The sequence below is a fragment of the Tyto alba genome, unplaced genomic scaffold (genome assembly GCF_018691265.1).
Source record: "Tyto alba isolate M040663 unplaced genomic scaffold, T.alba_DEE_v4.0 Super-Scaffold_39, whole genome shotgun sequence".
In the NCBI taxonomy this organism is placed as follows: domain Eukaryota; kingdom Metazoa; phylum Chordata; class Aves; order Strigiformes; family Tytonidae; genus Tyto; species Tyto alba.
In genome coordinates, this window is record NW_024881314.1 from 7,625,081 (window position 1) to 7,644,219 (window position 19,139).

The 19,139-nt window shown below is 42.1% G+C and overlaps 1 protein-coding gene across 2 annotated transcripts; it reads right to left on the bottom strand.

Moving 5' to 3' along the window:
- Positions 1 to 339: 339 nt before the first annotated feature.
- JPT1 (Jupiter microtubule associated homolog 1) lies at positions 340 to 19,126 on the bottom strand. Of its 2 annotated transcripts, none has more exons than XM_042802415.1 (5): positions 19,056 to 19,126; positions 8,272 to 8,414; positions 7,562 to 7,659; positions 5,575 to 5,602; positions 340 to 1,307 (listed from the first exon to the last, which is right to left on the bottom strand). In XM_042802415.1, exons 2-5 carry the CDS (start codon positions 8,330 to 8,332, stop codon positions 1,159 to 1,161), a joined length of 336 nt encoding a protein of 111 aa, XP_042658349.1. In that variant the 5' UTR covers positions 8,333 to 8,414; positions 19,056 to 19,126; the 3' UTR covers positions 340 to 1,158. The 2 variants fall into 2 exon arrangements, with proteins under 2 accessions (XP_042658349.1, XP_032858261.1); XM_033002370.2 differs by lacking the exon at positions 19,056 to 19,126 and adding an exon at positions 11,547 to 11,759.
- Positions 19,127 to 19,139: the final 13 nt, after the last annotated feature.

Here is a 19,139-nt window from a genome sequence, read left to right on the forward strand (position 1 = left end):
CCTTGTTAAGGTCTCATTTTTAATTTTTTTTGGCAAGGAGAAGAAACTTTAATTTCCTCTATTTTCTTGAGAGAAAAAAGTACTTTGGATAAAGCAGATTATATATATCAAGCCATATTCCATTCTTTTCTGATCTCAAAGATAAAAACAAAGAGGTAAGTCAGACACTTTCTTCAGAGGAAGATGGCTCATGATGGTGTCCTCAAGCCAAAATAGAAGAACTCACCTCCTCTGCTGCATTCCACCTCTATTAGAGTAGGACAGGTAGGCTGAGAGAAGGACAACTGAGAACAAAGCAAAACCAAAGCCATGAAATAAAACCCACACAGGAAACACTGCTTCAAAATTTCTATATTATTTACTTTTAAGCAACAGTCCAGCTTTGTGAAATTACAACACACACTTTAAAGGATGAGATTTTCACCTCATGGTCAAGCACCAGCATGATCATGCACAGCATTGAGTCAGTTGTAAAAAAAATGCCCTGTAATTTTTATTTATTTATACGATCCACTCCACCTTTACTGAATAAAGTCTGAATAAATCCCCTCCTAACATTAGGCCCGGTGGCTCTAGTCATCAGCCCTATTTGGCACATACCCTGCTTCATAGTAGTCCAGTATCAAGATTTTAAAATTTTTTTTTAAAGGCAGCATGGTGTACACTAACCACTTTATGATTTATATGGCACAGCAGGGCTCAAGGCATTTACCACATGCAGTCAATGAAGCCTTTTAGATCCCCAAATCCCACATGTGGAGGAAGGGACTGCTCTTGCTGATTGTTTGCTGGCCTGTTTAACCAGGATTCTAGACCCTTGTAAAGCTAAGGGGTTCTAAAAAAAAAATCTCAGTACAAAAACCCTCTAAGCACACTTAGAACCAATCTACTCTCCTTTGAATTACATTACTATACTTCATAAAGCTTTCCCTCAAGTCTATCACTAGAAAACACTCATGTCACTTCCAGTAGATCTGGGGGAAACACAGGACAGAAGTGGAAAAAAACAATCTTGATCTCAAAAAAAGATGGAGTACATAAAGTGCTTCTTTTTTAATGAAAGAAATTCGAGATGTACAGTCAGGCTCAAGTTGTGCAGTTCACAAGCATGGGGGAAAGAAACAGACACGAGTTCAAAACAGTCAGGAAGGGAAAGGTTTAACCGAGGACTAGGCTGGACTTGCCACCGGGTGGATTTCTCCTGGACGGTGCAGGTGCTGGTGCTACTGGGCTAGGAACAGGTGCAGCAGGCAGGGATTTTTCTTCACTCTGACCTGGGGCAGCTTCTACATCAGCCTCAGTGTGTTCTAGAAGAAAAGAAGCTTTTAAAGCGTTTGATGTGGATGATGAAAGCCAGATGTTTCACTGGCTTAGACAGAAGACCAGCTCCTCTAAGTTTTCTCCAGGCTTACAGACACACTCAGTGCTGCTGTAACCTGCTGGCAGGATGGACTTCAGCCTTCTAAAGTGTTTTTCAGATGAACTCCGATGCCTCACAGTTCAGTTTCAGGCATTCAAGAGCCACAATCACTCAGCTGCTATTAGGGAACCCCAGCAATATTTTATTGTTTTGGTTTTTTGGTGTTTTTTTTTGTTTTTTTGTTTTTTTGGTTTTTTTTTTTAATGACAAGCAGCTGAAGTCTGGTACTTATTAGTCAGCATATGACTATGACAACTGTAACTCAAGTCTGAGCAGGTGCTGGAAACCAAGTCACAGAAGCACCAGTACATGTAAGCAAGAGCTCAGATTGAAACTACATTCCCAATTTCATGACTAGAGGGAAGAGGATTTGACAGACACTTCTGAGGCTTCACAGAGAACAGACTAGGGAATAGCCATGCATGGGTAGGAGCCGATCATACATTCCCCGGGAAGCACATGATAGTTTAATCTATTTTAAATACTTCTGAACAACCACAAGTGAAGACAGGACACAGAAGGCATTCTTCACAGGAAGCACTTTAGATACTGTAGCAAACAACTAATATATCTGCTTCACTGACAATTAATGAACGAGCACAGCAAGTACATTAGCATCTTGCATTTTTAGACTGACCCAATCAGTTATGAGACAAAGGCCCAAATCAGCACCAAGTAGCCCCCGACACTTGGGGGGTGAGGGGAGTGGAGCTTCACTGCCAGCTCTGTGAAGATGTACTTCACTTGTTTTTAACAGAGCCCTTAGTTTCATCTAAGGATCACTAGTTCCTCTCCAGCCTTCTCTTCAAACTGAAGAGGCACAGCCATTTTAGTCTCTCCTCATAAGGCAGCTACCCCTTACCTCTCCTATTACCTTCCTCTGCCCTTTGTTTACCTCCACTACAACCCTACGGCCTTTACATTTCAAGCACTGTATACACAATTCAAGATCTGGGTATATCATTGTTTACAGAGGCAAAATGATGTCTTGTTTCCCATTCTCTCCCTGATGAAACTCAATATTTTGCTGTTGACTAAAAAAATTTCAGAGAACTTGTCAGTCCCAGATGCATTACTTTATACTTACTTATACAAAGATTATCCTGCCACCTTTTTACCTGCCTAACCTTATCTAGTCAGGTCCTTCTGACAGCAAGATTTTTCTCACCATCAGCACAATTTGACTACTTGAAAGAGTTAATACCACCAACAAAATTGGAATCTTCACTGTTCATTACCTTTTCTAGGTCATGGATGAAGGCACTGAATAAAACTAGCCCCAGCATCACTTCCCATGTCTCATTTTTCCAACCTGAAAAGCAATCACCAAGCCCTACCCTTTGCCTCCTATTCTTTAGCTACCTTCCTATTCACAGGAGTAGCTTTCCTCCAATCCTGTGGCAACTCAGTTTATTTTTTTTTAAATAATCTTTGATGAAGAATTTTATCAGAAACACTGAAAAAAAACTCGTGTCCACTGAACTGCCTGTACCCATGCTCATAATACTCTCAAAAAACTCCCAACAACTTAGTATAGTCTCCATGCAGTCAGAAATAATCTACAATATAGATTCTCTACTGTATTCATTAACCCATGGGCACGTCTAAACAAAACAGTTAATACAAAGTTTTAAGCTTGAAGCTTCTGTAGCTCATGCATACCACTGCCTGCTTACTCAGCAAGCCGAGAACAGCCGTGGCCATGCCACTGTTCATGCAGCCCTGAATGCTCCATTGTCTGTGCTGTCAGCAGTCCAGTACTGTGCAGTACTCATGATGATGATCTGTCCACCAAATGCCAGACTCCACCTTCCTGTGTATCATGTAAAGTCAGTCATTGGTGACAGTCAATTGAGTACTGTCTAGTTTTCCTTATCTAGTCACATCCATTAAGTACACAGTGCTAACTGAACCACAAAACATCCATTACTATCACAGAGACTTCGGGGGAAGTTTCTGTAGCATTTGGAGGCTCCAGTAGCCACCTGATATACACATTAGTACTTCCCATATAATCAAGGTATAGGTAAGTTTGCCAACCTAATAACTGAAGTGTTAAATGCAACAAGATCAGATCAAATGTTAAAGTTCTTTCCTTATCAGAAGGGGTATAATCTCTGAAACAGCTTTCTACTGAGTATACTGCAAACCATTGGAAACTTTGATCCACAGAAAGGAACTACAGCTTCCGAACAGGCAGCAAGAACACTGCTGCAAAAGGAACAAGTTTTCTTCCCCTAGACAGGAGTGATTAATAAAGATGCATACCCTGACAGCTCCTTGGGGTTTTATAATCAGTTACATACAGAACATAATTTCCACATTCAAAAGAATAAACATTTTTAAACGATGGAAACCTATTAAGAATCTAGTTATGCTGTGAACTTGTAAGCAGACAGTTTTTACTTGGAGATGTATTCATTCAGCCCCTTGCAAAGCCCAGAAACAGATCTACAACAGAGTACAAAATCACACATGCGCCAGGTGGGATGTTCACCAGCTCATGTCTGCCATCTCCCACAGCAGGAATAACAAGTGGTAGAGTGACACAGCTAGCTCAGAAAGACTCTGTGCTCCATGAAGCTATGATACCCAAAGCTATCAATGGTAGAAATTAATTTAACAATCCATCAAAATTCTCAGGTATCTGCCACAGACACCTTTTCCAGAAAGCATTAACTTTATCCTCCTTCCTAAGTACCATAAGTGGAAGTTTAACATTCAAACCTTTATCTGTAATTTTTATTTCATCTTGACCATCTTCAAAAATTTAATTTTTAGTCATGGCCACAACAGTAAACAACCCCAGTTACTTTCTAGTAACACTTTTTTTTTTTTTTAAACCACTTCCCAGCATACGTTTACTTGGTACTTGAAAGAACTTCCTTCACTGTCACCTACCAGAAACAAACCAAAGTCAACAAATACGACACCTGTATAAATGAGAACTATGGGAACTTTATCTAAGAGTCAAGAATATCACTTTGTACTCAATATTTCAGTCAGCTGTTGCTAACCCAGGCAGCCCTATTTCTGCTTCCTCCCATCCCATCTCTTCTTGCCTCACCACTGCTTGTAGGCTCTCATCTGACCCCATGGTGAGCTGGTTTAAACAAATACCAGGAAAAGCAGCAGAGCCCTCAGATCAGTTTATTTCTATTATCAAACCACATCCTCCTACTTGAGGCATAAACTCTAAATGCCTACAGTGCTAATTAAGATCAGACAGACATGAGAAAGAAATAAAGAAGCCTGTATAGTTTGACTAGAAGCAGACTGCTAAAAAAGCAGGACTTATTTTGGGCACAGATACCACTTGGAGGTAGTTAAAAACATTCTGGAAACTCTCACACTCCCAGCAGAAGTCTTTTCAGGACATGGAACTGCTAATGGCTTTAGTGATTTCTCACAGCTCTCAGGTGTTGAAAGCAGCACTTGGAAAGCAGCAGTCAACATACACATTCCTCTCATCAGGAAGTAAGCTATTCTTAAGGTGAATCTTACAAAGGAGAGATTTCCAGCCTCAGAGCTAGACGAAACACTTCAAGGCTAACATGCATGCTGCTAGGGGAAATGCCTCTGTTTACATGAAGTTTGCAGTATGCATATGAACTTCCTTGGCAAAAATCAGCATTTAAAAAGCAACAGGAACTTAAAAGCTAGTTAATGCAGACACTTTCAGATGCAATAGCTGGTTTTGATTATTTCTGTGAATGTAGTGTTTACTGCATGAGAAGACAACAGAAAAGAAGTAAATTGCCAAACTAAAATAAATTGAATGTACTATTTCATTATAAACTACTATAACAGCAGTATAGTCTTTCAATCATCGAACAAATCTTTGCAAAATGGTATCCACCTTCCCTTCTAGTACTTAAAACAAATCTTGACACCAACTGCTGCTGGCAAAATAAAATGCACAGGACTGTTCTCATTTTTAACCTGATGACTAACAGGCACTCTGCCATTTTGTTCCACTTCCACACTTCCACTGAAGTAGTCAGGTCACCTTATTGATTCGATGGATTCAAGGGACAACCACAAGCTTTCTCTCTTCTAATACATAACCATCTATATATCCTATATCCTCTTCTATTTCAAAAGCACTTAACTGCAAAAGGCTTTTACTAGAAGAGTCCGATGGAGTTACTCACCAGAAGTTTCACCACCAACATCTCCTCCCTAGAAGAGAGAGAAACACATTATATCTCACATACCTCAGACTTCACAATGTATTTTCCCCTTTCATCGAGAGGGAACTCAATACTCCACGTTATGACCAGAGTGGTTGGGCACACTGCTCTATCTAGCAACACTTTCTGAATGACAGACCCAGTGAAGCACTTTTAGGCCAGCAATGGGGTCTTAGGGACAGACATCAGAGTGGCATGGTGGGTTCTGCATATATATTTAATCTGCAGATTAATATTATGGGTTTGCAAGCACCAGTTGTTATGGAATGACTAATACAATTTCATCAGCTATTTATTTACCTAACATACTTCTCAAAGTTTAAACAGACAGATACTGCTGAAGCAATCCTGATGACCTGTAACACACAGAACACCTTTTATTCCAACACTGTGAAGGATGCGGGTGGACAAGAACATGTTATTATACGCAGCATCCTACATTAGGCAGCACTGACAGTAACCAGAACATTGTAACTGCCAAGCAGCAATGACAAGAAAGTTATACTGTAAGCAATTATCAATTGTTCAGTGCCCCCTCCTTTCTACTAAGCAACTCTTTACAACACCAAGCTTTTATCTGTTAGCAAGGCCAAGAGCATTTGTTCCATACAGGATATTTAATTTCATTTGTGAACTACAGATCAGGGTTTTTTGTAATGTTACTGATAAAGTTTTCTTCACTATATAAACAGCTAAACTTCTTTTCATACTGAATCTGTTCACAGTCTGCAACTTGACACAAAGATACAGAAAGTCTTCCAGCAGCAGCCAAGGCTCCTCAATGGCATGAGGTTTCATCAACTTCCACAGATTTAACATTGTTAATTACATAGTGAAACTGCAGTCATCAGGATATAAATGCACCGAAACTCACACAAATGTATCGCCTTAAATCTCAGACTGGGCTACAGTACACTGGCTCCAGATCCTGCTGTTTGTAGCTGTAACTACTCTATAAAATTAAAGTATTTTACACTGGAAGAATCTGTTTGTATAGCTGAGAACCACAGCAATGGTAAACAACATTAACAATTACATAGAAAATAGAATTAAATAGTTTTTGTCTTCTGTGGCAGCGTTATAAATTTAATCTCATACTTGCTAAATTGGAACAAGACATTCTCTGCAATAAAGAACAATTGTGTGGCTCAGAGTGCCTATTAATTACAAAAAATGGGTTGTGATGATAGATGCCAATTATCAAAATAAAACTTGCTGTTTATAACCCAGGAGGCGAAAGGTATCTGCCACAACATTTGAGATCAACAATTTACCTACCCAGTTCTTTTCAGAAAACCTAAAGCTGGAGAGCTTTAAAGAACAAGGTTTCTTTTCTTTTTTTTCCTCTAGAATTTGTTTATGCAAGTGCAGTCTACCATAGGTATCTGTTTTCTAAATTCAGAGGAATTACTACTCTTCATCCTATTTTTTTCCATTAAATGAAATCATACATCTAGCAAATCCCATGTTAACACTACAAATCATGTTCTATACTGCTACCAAGTAGACAGTTTATATAGAACGCAACACACCTGATGGTATTAAAGACAGTAACAGAAATAAAACAAGCATTCATGTTACTGACATAGGATGTGAAACCAAGTCCTTTGTCAGATCCACAGTGTTTGTTGTAGGTTAACTATTGTTTGTAAAATCTGTTAAAATACACAATTACACACATGGCTGAAGCTAGATTTCACTCCATTTCTGTCTCATCAATAAGAAGAGTTAAGAGCTCTAGAAAGTGTTCCTTTTAGAAAAACCCAGTCCTTCACCAACGTACTGTAAGACTATCACATGGAAAAGAGAACCTTCAGGAAAGAACAGATTTGAGAATAAAGCTTCAAATCCTACAATGCTTCCAACCGTGTGAACATCAGTGATAAAGCAATCGCACACAGAGCGTGAATTGTCCCGTTATCAGGCTCTTCATAGCTAATGTACCGACCTTGGGATCTACAAAGTCTCCACAGTTTGCATCAGTTGCGTTTCTTCTTTGTGGTCCAGATGATTCACTGTCTTCTCTGATTTCACCTGGCTTAGTCCCTACAATTAGAGATTGATTCTAATCAGGTTGCAAGATAAATTTACTGGGAAAGCAGATCCTAAAGTCAGGGGTTTCAGGGTGGGGGAGTGGGATGTTTGCTTTGTTTTGTTTTCTTTAAATTAAAGCTTTACTGTTCTAAGAAGTCCTGATCCTTTAGATAACAACAGCATCTCATGCAGCTGAGGGTGTCATTTCAACAATGGAAACTAGGGTCTCAAGGCCATCCATGCTGGCAGTGCTATGCAGAAATGGAAGCTTAATCCCAGCTGCATGAAGCTAAACTTCCTCTGAATAATCAAGGCCAATCAGTGCTACTGGAAATACTAAAGTTCACCTTACTATGACTTGATTAACTTGGGAGAAATTGCATCCAAAACACAGTTCTCAGCTTGCAATGTCTATGCTCAAGACTTTCATTAAAAACACTCCCTGGAAGCAATTCAAAATGAGAAATAAAAAATCCCATGCAAGTAGACATCCTTTATAGCCCTGAACTACCAAGCAGGAAGAAAACTCTGGTTTCCACACTGAGCCACTGGCAGCTTCAGGCAGATACAAAAAATGAATTAACCCATGTCAGCAGATCTGGAAACAAAGTACTATGTTATTACCTGATGATTTAGCCCAGGAAGGTGGGTTTTCTTCAGGAGTTCCAAAGATGCTGGATGCCATTTTGTTCCTCCGCACAGGTTGTTCTTTTGGTTCATCAAAGCCCAAGGAAAAGTTGGACCCACCACCAGGAGGACGCAGCACTCTGGAGAGAAAGTCATTTTACAACCTTGCACGTACCATTACTGTTACTAAACTGCACTCCAACATATAAAACAAGACTAATAAGCCAAGAGATCATTGTTGGCTCTTGTAATGGGCAGTCAATACAGGCTAAATTCTGTCCCAACAGAAACTACGTATGATGACCATGTTATGCATTGGCTTTTAACAACTGACATAGGCTGTCATATCTTCAGTGCGTAATTTGAACCATAAAGGTAAACTGCCTGCCAACATTCAATCCAGGCACTGTATTTCCACTACTCTTCTCTTTAGTGACACTTACAAAAAGAAATACTCCTGCACTCTACTTGTGGCCTTGTTTTATTCAATGTCAACAAGAGCTGCTGCTACCAGTCTTCAGTCTGAGACAATTAAAAACCAAAAAGACGACTGTGGATATATCAAATTTCAGCTTGAGAACCCTGTGAAGCCTAACAATCTTCAAACTGGCAGCACAGTAAAGACTGAACTCTGGCATATGAGCCAACGTATTGGTTGCATCACTGATGACTGGGCGCTGCAGCCTTTGTCTAGACTTCTTTCATCAGAAAACCCCTCAAAACTGCATCATGCTACTGGACTGCACTTAGAAGGTGCAATTAAACAGTTTTAAGTTAGACTATGATTAGGAGCGACACGTGTACAAAGCTCCAGATATATAACCTAAATACAGGCACAGAAGAAGCCTGTTTGGTACTTCATGAGCTGCATTGTTGTCTGTCTGCTTTCCAACATGCAGAAATCAACAACAGCAGCAAAATAAATCTTTAAATGTAAATTCCTTCAGATCTTATTTTATTAAACATGAGATCAAGGCTGATGTGTTAGCTGGAGAAGCCAGACAAAAACCAGGAGAATAAAACTGTATAAGGCCATGTAAGAACTGTCACAACACCTGGAGACGTATAAGTACACCAACAGACTGGGCTTTCAAGACATCCAGTACCCAGTGCTCTGAAATAAAAGACCAGAACAAGCCAGGGATGGTGCACACTTTCTCTTCACAAATAATAAATTGAAGTTAGAAGTTCACAACAGACAACAGTACAGTTTGTTAATACCCCAAACCCAGGAAACTCAACACAAAGAACATGTCTGAACATTCAGATCTTTTGAGACTCCGTGCCTATTGCATACCAGATGCAACACAAAAACACTTCTCTGGCCTTCAGAGCTCAAACACCACAATGGCAAGAAAAATTCACAAAGCTCTGCAGCATAGATATTTAGTGTTACTTAGCTAGCAAACTACTTTTCCCTACAAATGTTTCTCCAAAGTTCTAATTACTAATGCTCAGCTGCTAATGGGAGGTTCCCAGGGGATTATTTAGTATGTTTTAAGAATCCAAAAACATTTTTATAACTTGCTTTGTCTCCTTTTTGAATTAAGAGATATGGTATAAAGGTCTTGAATCACTCCCTTATCTTTTTTTTTCCAGACGAAACGTCCCCATGTAGGTTTATTTCCTTAGTTACATGTTGCACTTACTAATCTGAAAAACAGTCTGTTCAAAGGAGGGCTTGTTCCCACATCTTAGATCACTTTTATTTTACCAGAGCAGTGAAACCAGTACTCAGCAGCACAAGTTTCCACTGACAGTCTTAATGAAATTAACAGAAGAGGCAACTGAAGGAAAAAAGCCATCATTCAAACTGTTAAAAAGGAATAATCCCTTCTTGCCAACCTCAGTTAAAGGTTGAAAGATTTTATTAGAAGCCTCTCACAGCCTCCAGATGTTATAAAATGCTTCATCAAAGTCACACTAAACACTGAAAGCAGTGAACTGCTCTTAAAATTGCACCTGATACCCAGTGATACATACTGAAAATTCATCCACAGGTCCATTCAGGAAGTGCTTTTGTAAAGGGTTTTTTTCTTTTTTTTTTGCTTTTATTTAAAATGCACCTCAAAAAAGCTAAAAGCAAACAGGAAGCATATGCTGTCAGGTCAAAACCTTACAGAAAAAAAAAACAAAAAACAAAAAACGACGACACGATGGCTTGAAAGAAACGATACAATCCTCTCCAATCCAGCTGTTACTCCTGCAGAAATGCGACAAAGTGCCGTGCATCTCTTCCAGACGTACCTGCCAAGTTTTCTTTGTTTCGAGACAGGCTACGGCTTCCTCCCCGCCCCTTCCCAGCCGCAGCTCCCCAGCCCCCCTTTGCCCCCCCCCCCCCCCGCCCCGGGGAGCCCGGCCGAGGCCCTGCCGCAGGGTCGGAGCCGGGGGAAGGGGGGTACTCCCGCCCCCATGCATGCTCGCTGCAAGCCGACGGTCAAGCAGCCACAAAACGGTCACCCCGGCCAGGGCGAAGTGCCGGCGGGTCGCCGAGCGGGGAACGAGCTGCGGGCAGGTCGCGACACCGGCCGACCCGGGGGCTCCCGCCGAAGCGGGCAGGTGGGGAGGCCGGGGAGCGCAGACAATGGAGCTCGCTCGGCCCCACCCAGATCGCGGCAGCCTCCGGGGCTGCTCCGCCAGCCCGAGGGGTAAGGACGGTGCCGGCAGCCGCAGGGAGAGGAAGGCGGCGGGCTGAGGAAGGGAGCAGGGGTGCAGTGTCCTCCCCCCCCCCCCTCCCCGCCCCCGCGATGTGGCTGCGTGGCCGCGCAACGAGACAGGGAGTCGCCTCCCTTCTTTGTTAGGAAGAGGCAGGGACGCACACGCACACCCGAGCAGCCCGGGGTGGGTCTCGCCAGCTCCCACCCCTGCAGCTCCCCCCTCACACACACCCACCCCACCAACCCACCCACCCCCCCCCGCCGCGGGCAGCTGCGGCAGAGCACGGCCACGGCCTTTCCCCCCCACCCCCCTCCCCAGCCCTTCACCACCACCTCCCGGCAGCGCAGCCGACTCGCCGAGCCGCCACAGCCCGCTGCCCCCGGGTGGGTGCGGCCGCCTCCAGCCGACCCGCACACGCCGAACTCACACCGGGCGGGCGCCCACCGCTCCCCCCTTCCCTGCCCCAGCACCGTCACTGTCCGCCCCGCCGGCACCCACCGCCGCGCCCGGCCAGGCTCCCAGGCCCCGAGGCGAGGTGGAGGGACGGCCCCGCCGCTAACGCCCTCAGCCCAGCCGCCCTCACGGCCCCAACGGCCCGCGAGCCCCCGCCGGACCTGGAGCTGTTCCTGCCACTAGGGTCCATGCCCGAAAAGGTGGTCGTGGTGGTCATGGCGGCAGGGACGGACAAGAAGGACGAAGGAGAAAAGGCAAAGGCTCCGCCGAGATGCCGGTGTGGAGTGACGGTCCCGGTAACGGAGCACGCTCCCCCTCCTGCCTCGCCCTGCTGATGCCGGTGACAACTGCAGCCGCCGCCCGCACCTTTTATACCCACTTTAAGGCCCGCCCCCCGGCGGCCCCCTTATTGGGCGGTTCAAACCCAATCCCGGTCTCCTATTTGACCGCGCCCTGCCACTCTGCTCTTCGGCCCGCCTCACCGTCTATTCTGAAGCGCCTTGCCTCATCCGTAAAAGCTCATTGGTGAAGCAATACGTCGGCTTTGCAGTGATTGGTTGTGCCTGGGCGGCGGCGCCCTTTGTTGATGATTGGCGGGAGGCCTGTCGCTCATTCCCAGTTGAGCCGCGATTGGCTTAGCCACACGAGGTGAGACAAAAGTCTCGGTGGCGAATCCCTCGGGCGGAGAGCCCAGGCCTGGTCGGGGGGTGGGGGGGAGGCCCCGCCACCCCACCCATCACCCTCCCTCGGCGAACGCCCCTTCACCCCCCACCTGCCCCCAAAGCCACCTTTAAGGGCATCACCTCGTGCACCATCACGCAATCAACGCCCATCCCTGGTGCTCCATTTGGTCGTCCCCACTCAGGCCCTGCTCCCTCACACTTCTCACCACGCCAGGAGGCAGCCTGGCCCGTGCCAGCCTTTAAGTCGCCTCAGAGCACGTCACGGCACAACTCCAAAGTATATGGATGAACAGGTGAACTGTATAGAGTCCATCAAGGTGTGGGAGGTGTCCACAGTTGGCCACTGCAGTAGGCGTTCGGCTCCAGTGAGGATGGAGAAACATCCACCAGCCTGCAGACACGTGCAGGTCTGCTGCAGCACAAGCAGCACGGAATGCTGTCACCTCGGAGCAGAACACATGGTACAATAAAATAATCTGAAGCATCAGATGATTTTGAAGAAGCAGTGGATTATTCCATTAAAATTAGGCAAGTCCCAGAACATCTATAGCAGGTGGAGTACAAAGCCCAGCAACACTGCTCACCTCTGTCTTAAAAGCATGAGGCTGTACGCTTTTGTGCCATCTATCTTCCACCAAGTGTTAGCCCAAAACCAATATAGCACATTATTTAAATTACCAGATGAGGTCAACAGACAAATCTGTCAAGTCCACCTTTGATTTGGTGACTGGGTGCTCCCTGAACTCCCTCTGCAACTTTCAGACACACAGATTCTTCCTTGATCACTGCAACTTTTACCCCAAAATTAATTCATCAGGACCTCCCACTGCAAATGTTAAAGCAGGGAGAAGGGGGAAGAAAACCTCTACCTGGTCTATCCCTTACAGTTTGCACTAATAACAGCCCTTAATACTCCCAAAACACTTTTCTCTAGAAAATATCTTTTTGGTATGGAAAATGCAAGCTTTGTGCTACTTTGGACAACATGACGTGTCAAGTGTCTGAATTATCACGAGCCGTAGTATTAATACAATTCAGGAAAGAGCTAAACTGCTAAAACTACACAAACAGGACCGCAGTATTTTATTTTTTCTAATCTAGGATCCACAAAGAAAATCCTTGTTTAAAAAAAAAAAAAAAGCCCCAACCACTATTTAGATCCCCAGGGAATTCTGTCACATCACATCTTTCTAGAGGTAGATTAAAGGGGAAATTTTAAGTAACATGACACAGTAATTTTAATTCTATTATCCCTTAGGCTTGGGCATTAAGAAGTCAAATGATATCTACTTGCATACAGGTAAGCATCTGCTCTCTTGGGAGCTTTCAAAAGTATTTTGTCATCTAAACACTTTTTATGCAAACCCACATGATTTGACTCTTAAATTTGTACCCCTGAGACATATAGAGCTATTTTTTAAAGTCAATATGAAGAAAAACCTGTTCCCTCAGACAGAGCTAGTTTTAACATGCAGCTTTAAAATTCTAAACCTCCAGTATTTCCAAGGGACCCCACTGATTTCTCAGATGGTCCTGACTGCATAATAGTCTTTAAATAAAAACTGCTTTGCTGATTATTTACCCGTAACAAGATGAAGGTTTACGAAGATGGCTACAGAAACTGGGCTTAGGATCCTTCCCAGGATGATGACATTTGACCAGAACAAGTCTCAGCAGCTGTTTGAAAACCTCAGACACCAAACAATTCCACCTGCTGTTGAAATTCAAGCAGCAATGAATGCAAAAAGCATCTGGAAGTCTCAACAAGACTCCAGGAAATGCAAGGGTTAGGCAAGGAGAGATACCACTCGTTTGAGAAAAGCCTCAGCTCAGTCAACTAACTGTCCTGTGACCAAAGGTTTCTTCCTCTTGCCAGTCTCTGCTACTTGTGGCACAGTTGCAAAAAGCACTTTATTCCAAGCACATCATACAAAAAAGAGGTTTTGACTCAGTCTTGTCTTCTTCCCCCAATTAATTCAGAGCTGAAGGTGAAAAGTAAGCATCACCTAATAAATAATCCTTGTTACAGCTGGATTCGCAGCTGTCAGAGTTTCACATCTGAAGCGATGCATAGTAGAAGTTCAGTGGAAGCCTGGAACCCTACAGATTCAAGTTTGTCCTACTGAGCAGATGCTGTAATTTGCAAGAGTTGTGAAAGTTGCTCTGGTGCTTCTCTACATCTTCAGGTAAAGTTCGTAACAGTAAGTTACTGTTTGGAAAGAAAGTTTGAATCACAATGTCCAGACTCCTCTCAAAGCTGCAGAGATGTAGTTCTGAACAACATAAACAGAGCGGCCAATTCATGCTGTTGTTCTTGTCTGGGCATCCAGCATTACCAAGTCTGGCAGTGTACTCCAAAGCATTGTTCCTTAGTAGAAAAAAAGACAAGCATCACTGGAAAGGAAAGTCTGAGTCCTGAGAGAGTCCTCAAAGAGCTCCTTTCATTCCACTTTTGTCTTGTCCGAGTTTGCTTAAACCATGATGTTTTCTTAATCAAGTGATCCTTCAAGAGCCCTTGCAGGGCATCAGATACGCTTTAATAACATCTACAGACTGGATGTTGAAAGGGGGGGGAATCTAAGTCACCAAAACCAGCAAAAAATTCATCACAAAGGGGTATTCCTTGTTTCCATGTTCCCCTGGAGAATATTCCTTTCCCAAGGAGAAACAATCTATTTACTATTTCTTTGGGCTTCCACAACCTTAGCCTTTCCCCAGCACTCCAAAGTCATCCTGGTATCAGGATTGTTAACAGCTACGGCTCTTCCCATAGTCCCCATTCCCCCTGCAGCTCCTCACCAACTCACAGACTTGTCTTTCTACAGCACCCACTGACACTCATTACTTCTAGGATCTCTGTTGACAGCAAGTCACTTCCTTCATAGCACCACCAGCCCTACCTCGTCCCACCTGCATAAATGGAAATTCTTCCGGGATTGAAAGGAAGAGTTTTCCCCTAAGGGACTCAAACCATTTAATAAACACCAGCTGGGCCTCCCAGCATCTCCATGTTAGAGTAGGACTATTAGTCCCATGCTACTAGTGAAGAAACCAGGAAACCTCTGTAATTAAGCATCTCGAAGGCCAACCAAAAACTAAAAAAATGGGGATTAAAATCTAGTCTTCCATTTCCTGTATACCCTCACACTCCTACATTGTAACCACCAGGAAGAAGTGCTGTTCTACCAATTCATTCTGACACCAAGTACAAAAAAGCAAGATAAGTGAGAGGATTAAATATTTGCTATCAGAACACATTCAGCTTGGCAACTAGTTAATAGCCACAATGAACAAACCTCAATAATCCAGACAGTGAAATGTATTAATTACAGTGGTAATATAATTAAGAATAATCCAAGAAATTTAAATGTTCTTAGATTTTCTTTTAGTACTCAACACTCCATCACACCGGCTGATGCAAGTGTACCAAGGTCACATTCTAAAACTCCTAATAAAAATTATTCAATTTATTGTTCACTTTCAATTTAATAGATGATGATGGAAGCATCTAGTTTTTCATTTTTAGCTTTGAAAACAAATTCCTATTCCTTAGAAATTCAATTCTTTCCAACTGGCCAAAGCATAGAAAGTATTCTTTCTTTGAGCCAGTCACATTATACCTTTTCATTAATGTTGCAGTAACGGTCACAATAGAACCGGTATCCAACACACAAAACTGCACCACTTACATTACATTGTCTGACTTGGAAGTAATGAAGTGAAGGTACTAGAAACCAATGTTCTCGCAAGAAAATAATCTTGCTTTGACCATAACCTTTGCAGAGATGCTGCACCTATTTTGATACTGTAGTTATCTTAGTACTACTTCAGGAATTTTTGTTCTGTTGAGAACACCTCCATATGTCAGTAAAAGAATCTCTCAGATTACCACTTGGAGTATTACCTTACACTCTTGGCAGTTTAGCATATTCCATTTCAGAACAGCCTTGCACTCTCAGAACTCCTTCTGAACCAGCATCTCAGGCCATGTAATATTGATCCTCACAAGAGCCCAATTAAATGGGTCTTATCCCCCATTGTGCAGATACCTGAAAATCAGTGCCTTGGTTGTTAACTAAGGGTGCCACCAAAATCAGCTGTGCTTTCAATCTGTCATTATCCACCCCTGCACATGAATAAAAATGCCTTACTTTAGATGCCTGAAACAAACAGTTTTGGTTACATCTTTTTGAATAATTGGTCACGTCCATTCCACAATCGAAACTGAAACTGTTTGAGGGACTAAAGACTTAGCGTACTCCAAAGGCAAGGTCTTATCATCCACAAGAACTTCCTAGAGTATTGTATCCAGTTATGACTTACTCCGTTCTTTTTAATTTACAAACCATGAAAAGAGTATTACCTAAATTGCATGGCAATCACTTTAGAATACATTATTTGAAAATCATGGGTAATAATATAACCTGTCCAGGATCATGAAGGATCCCAGCTGTTTAATAAACATGAAAAACTTACCTCCCAACTAGCTTGACAAGACCTCTTTGCCCAGTCATCCTTCATCCTCCGACACGTGGACTTCTAGTAGTCCATTAGGCTACCAGTGTGAACACGAGAACTGTTACAAATCAAGCCATGCCAAACAGCTAAGTGAATTCCAAATAACTGATCCAAATTGTTTATATGCCTGTACTTCATACCACTTCTGAATCATCACCCCGAGCAGTAGCTTTCTTAGCAAAGATGAAGTCACAGCAAAACCACTTAGTTCCCAGAAAACAGGAATCAACAGATAAATTCTGTAAGTGGCAGAGGAGCAGTACCAACAAGCAACAAGTTCTGTCATAAGGAGAGTATTTGCAAGACCATGCAGGAAGAGTTTTTAAAAACTATTTTTTTAGAAAACAGGTTAGTATTTCTACACTGCTGTGTACACAAATGCTATGCAACAGAATGTGACGGTCCACTTAATTTGCTAGATTAATGGAAATTAAATGTTTGAGGCTTTTAAGGAACTAAGCCACCTAAGATGCCTGAGTGTTTCTTGATTTTTATCAAGGAAACACCTCTCACAAAAGACCATTTTATCAGTTTGATTGCAGTCACCATCTTACATAAATATCATTCAGCACTGTCAGAGAAATTATTTCAGAAATATGAAAAGCAAGTTCAGGTGAATAGCAGAAAGACGTTAGAAATGAAGTTTAGGTGATCAATGCCTCTCCATTTTTTTTAATAGCCTGCTGGTAAATACTAGAGGAAACTTCAATTTATGCTGAATTAAGGTGTTTTTCCAAAGCTGTCACAGCAACTCAAAGGTAAAAAAAGCCTATGGTTTTCATTTTTGCACAGGGGAATTTTGGTAAGCTAATCAAAATTCAAGTTAAGTGGTCTCATTTTATTAATGGAACATTACATTACAAGAATCCTGCACGTAAGTTCATGACAGATGAAGTACCACTCTACTAATTCAGAAAATTAAGACACTGGTTTTGAAAGCATGCTGTTCAGTACCTGTCACTTGACTTACACTGCCTCAGGAAAAAAAAAATAGTAGGCAAGATACAACAGGGAGTTTTGAACTTCACAGTCCTAAGTTGGGCTGAAGAAACCCTGTATTTAAAGAGAACCTCACCCTTTCTTCAGAAACCAAAGCAAGTCTAAACACTTTTTTTGGCCAAACAAGATAAAGACAGCTTTCTCCTGGGAAAAGTCTTGGCATGACATCAAGTTGAAAGAATCTTATACACTGTTATCAAAAGTCTAGCCAGGTTGAAAGCCAGAGATTCTAAAGCCAGAGCGCAATGTATTCCATGTCTAGCCTATGAAAGGTGTTGTAATATATTCCCATCATCCCTTTTTTTTTTTCCCCAAAAAAATTTTTCCAGGCCTTTGTGGGTTTGGATATGAAAACATTTGTTCACAAGAGGGAATTCCAATCTTGCAATATACCACAGAAATCTACAAGATAACATACCAGAATAAGAAATGATCTGCTTAGCAGTAGAATTTCCTAGAATTAAAACAATGGCATACAGTAGAGTACATTATTCAGCTACATAGTCAAAAGCAACTGCAAAAGCAGATATTTTTCTTACATCCCCATTAGATGTAATTAATGTAGTATCAAACATGCTAAAATTGTGACAGAAGTCAAATAGATCATTGTCCATCAGCTAATTGCACAGACCCATCATTCTGCCACAAAGTTAAAGAATCTCAGATCTAGCAAGCACAGGCCTAGCATTTAATAATCACTTATTTAATTAACTATTACAAAAACTACCACCGAAAAGCGAGCTCTGCTAAAAGAGCATTAACTCACTGCAAACACTGCAGAATATCAGAACATTCCTAGGATATCAGAGAATACTTTGGGGCTGCTGAATAGACAGGTATATAATCTTTCATGAACGTCCACGGATTTCACCGCAACCTGTAAACTTCCCCATGAGAAAACTCAGGAACAAACAGCCTTGTGGAAAAGACTCATGAAAAAATTTATTGTCACTAGCTCCCTTTAGTACTTCAAGCCTCTTCCCCTTTCAAGCAGTAACACCACAATGCCAAAGCAAACCTGAGAATCTACACCACCATAGCTAAATACACCCAAAACCAGAACTCAGTTGTTTATTTTTGCTTTACATTTCCAAGCATCTCCCATTTGATATTATTGTAAACTGAATTGTTAATGAAATTATTTGCTCTTTTTAACTTAATGTTTACATCAACAAGCACTGAAATACAGTTTTAAATAAGCTACTATAACAACAATATTGATGTTTCTATTAAAGACTGACAAAAAGAGCTCAACTCAAAAGCGTTAAGTAGTCCAGTATTTTGCAGTTTGCCTAATCAAACATTTTTGGCTAAGCAGATCACACACACACACACACACACACACAAAAAAATCTAAAGACAAAACTGACTTATATTTCCAGTTCAACTACTGCCTGACTGAGATGCCTCAAGGAAGCCTTTAATTTCTAACAGTCTTCTGATTGTAAAAGGGGGATTATGCTTACTTACCACATAGAAAGCTGAGAATTGAGAAGCATGAAGTGCTGCAGAGAAAGAAATACAAGTGCTGAGTACTATTACTCCACAGAAAAA

What these genes read in the sequence shown, in the direction of transcription:
- JPT1 (XM_033002370.2), bottom strand. Translation starts at nt 11,602, where the DNA reads ATGACCACCACGACCACCTTTTCGGGCATGGACCCTAGTGGCAGGAAC. An exon ending in AGTGGCAGGAACAGCTCCAG is followed by an intron (nt 8,415 to 11,546) that starts GTCCGGCGGGGG and finishes CTTTCTCTCCAG; the next exon opens with AGTGCTGCGTCCTCCTGGTG. An exon ending in GAGACTTTGTAGATCCCAAG is followed by an intron (nt 5,603 to 7,561) that starts GTCGGTACATTA and finishes TCTCTCTTCTAG; the next exon opens with GGAGGAGATGTTGGTGGTGA.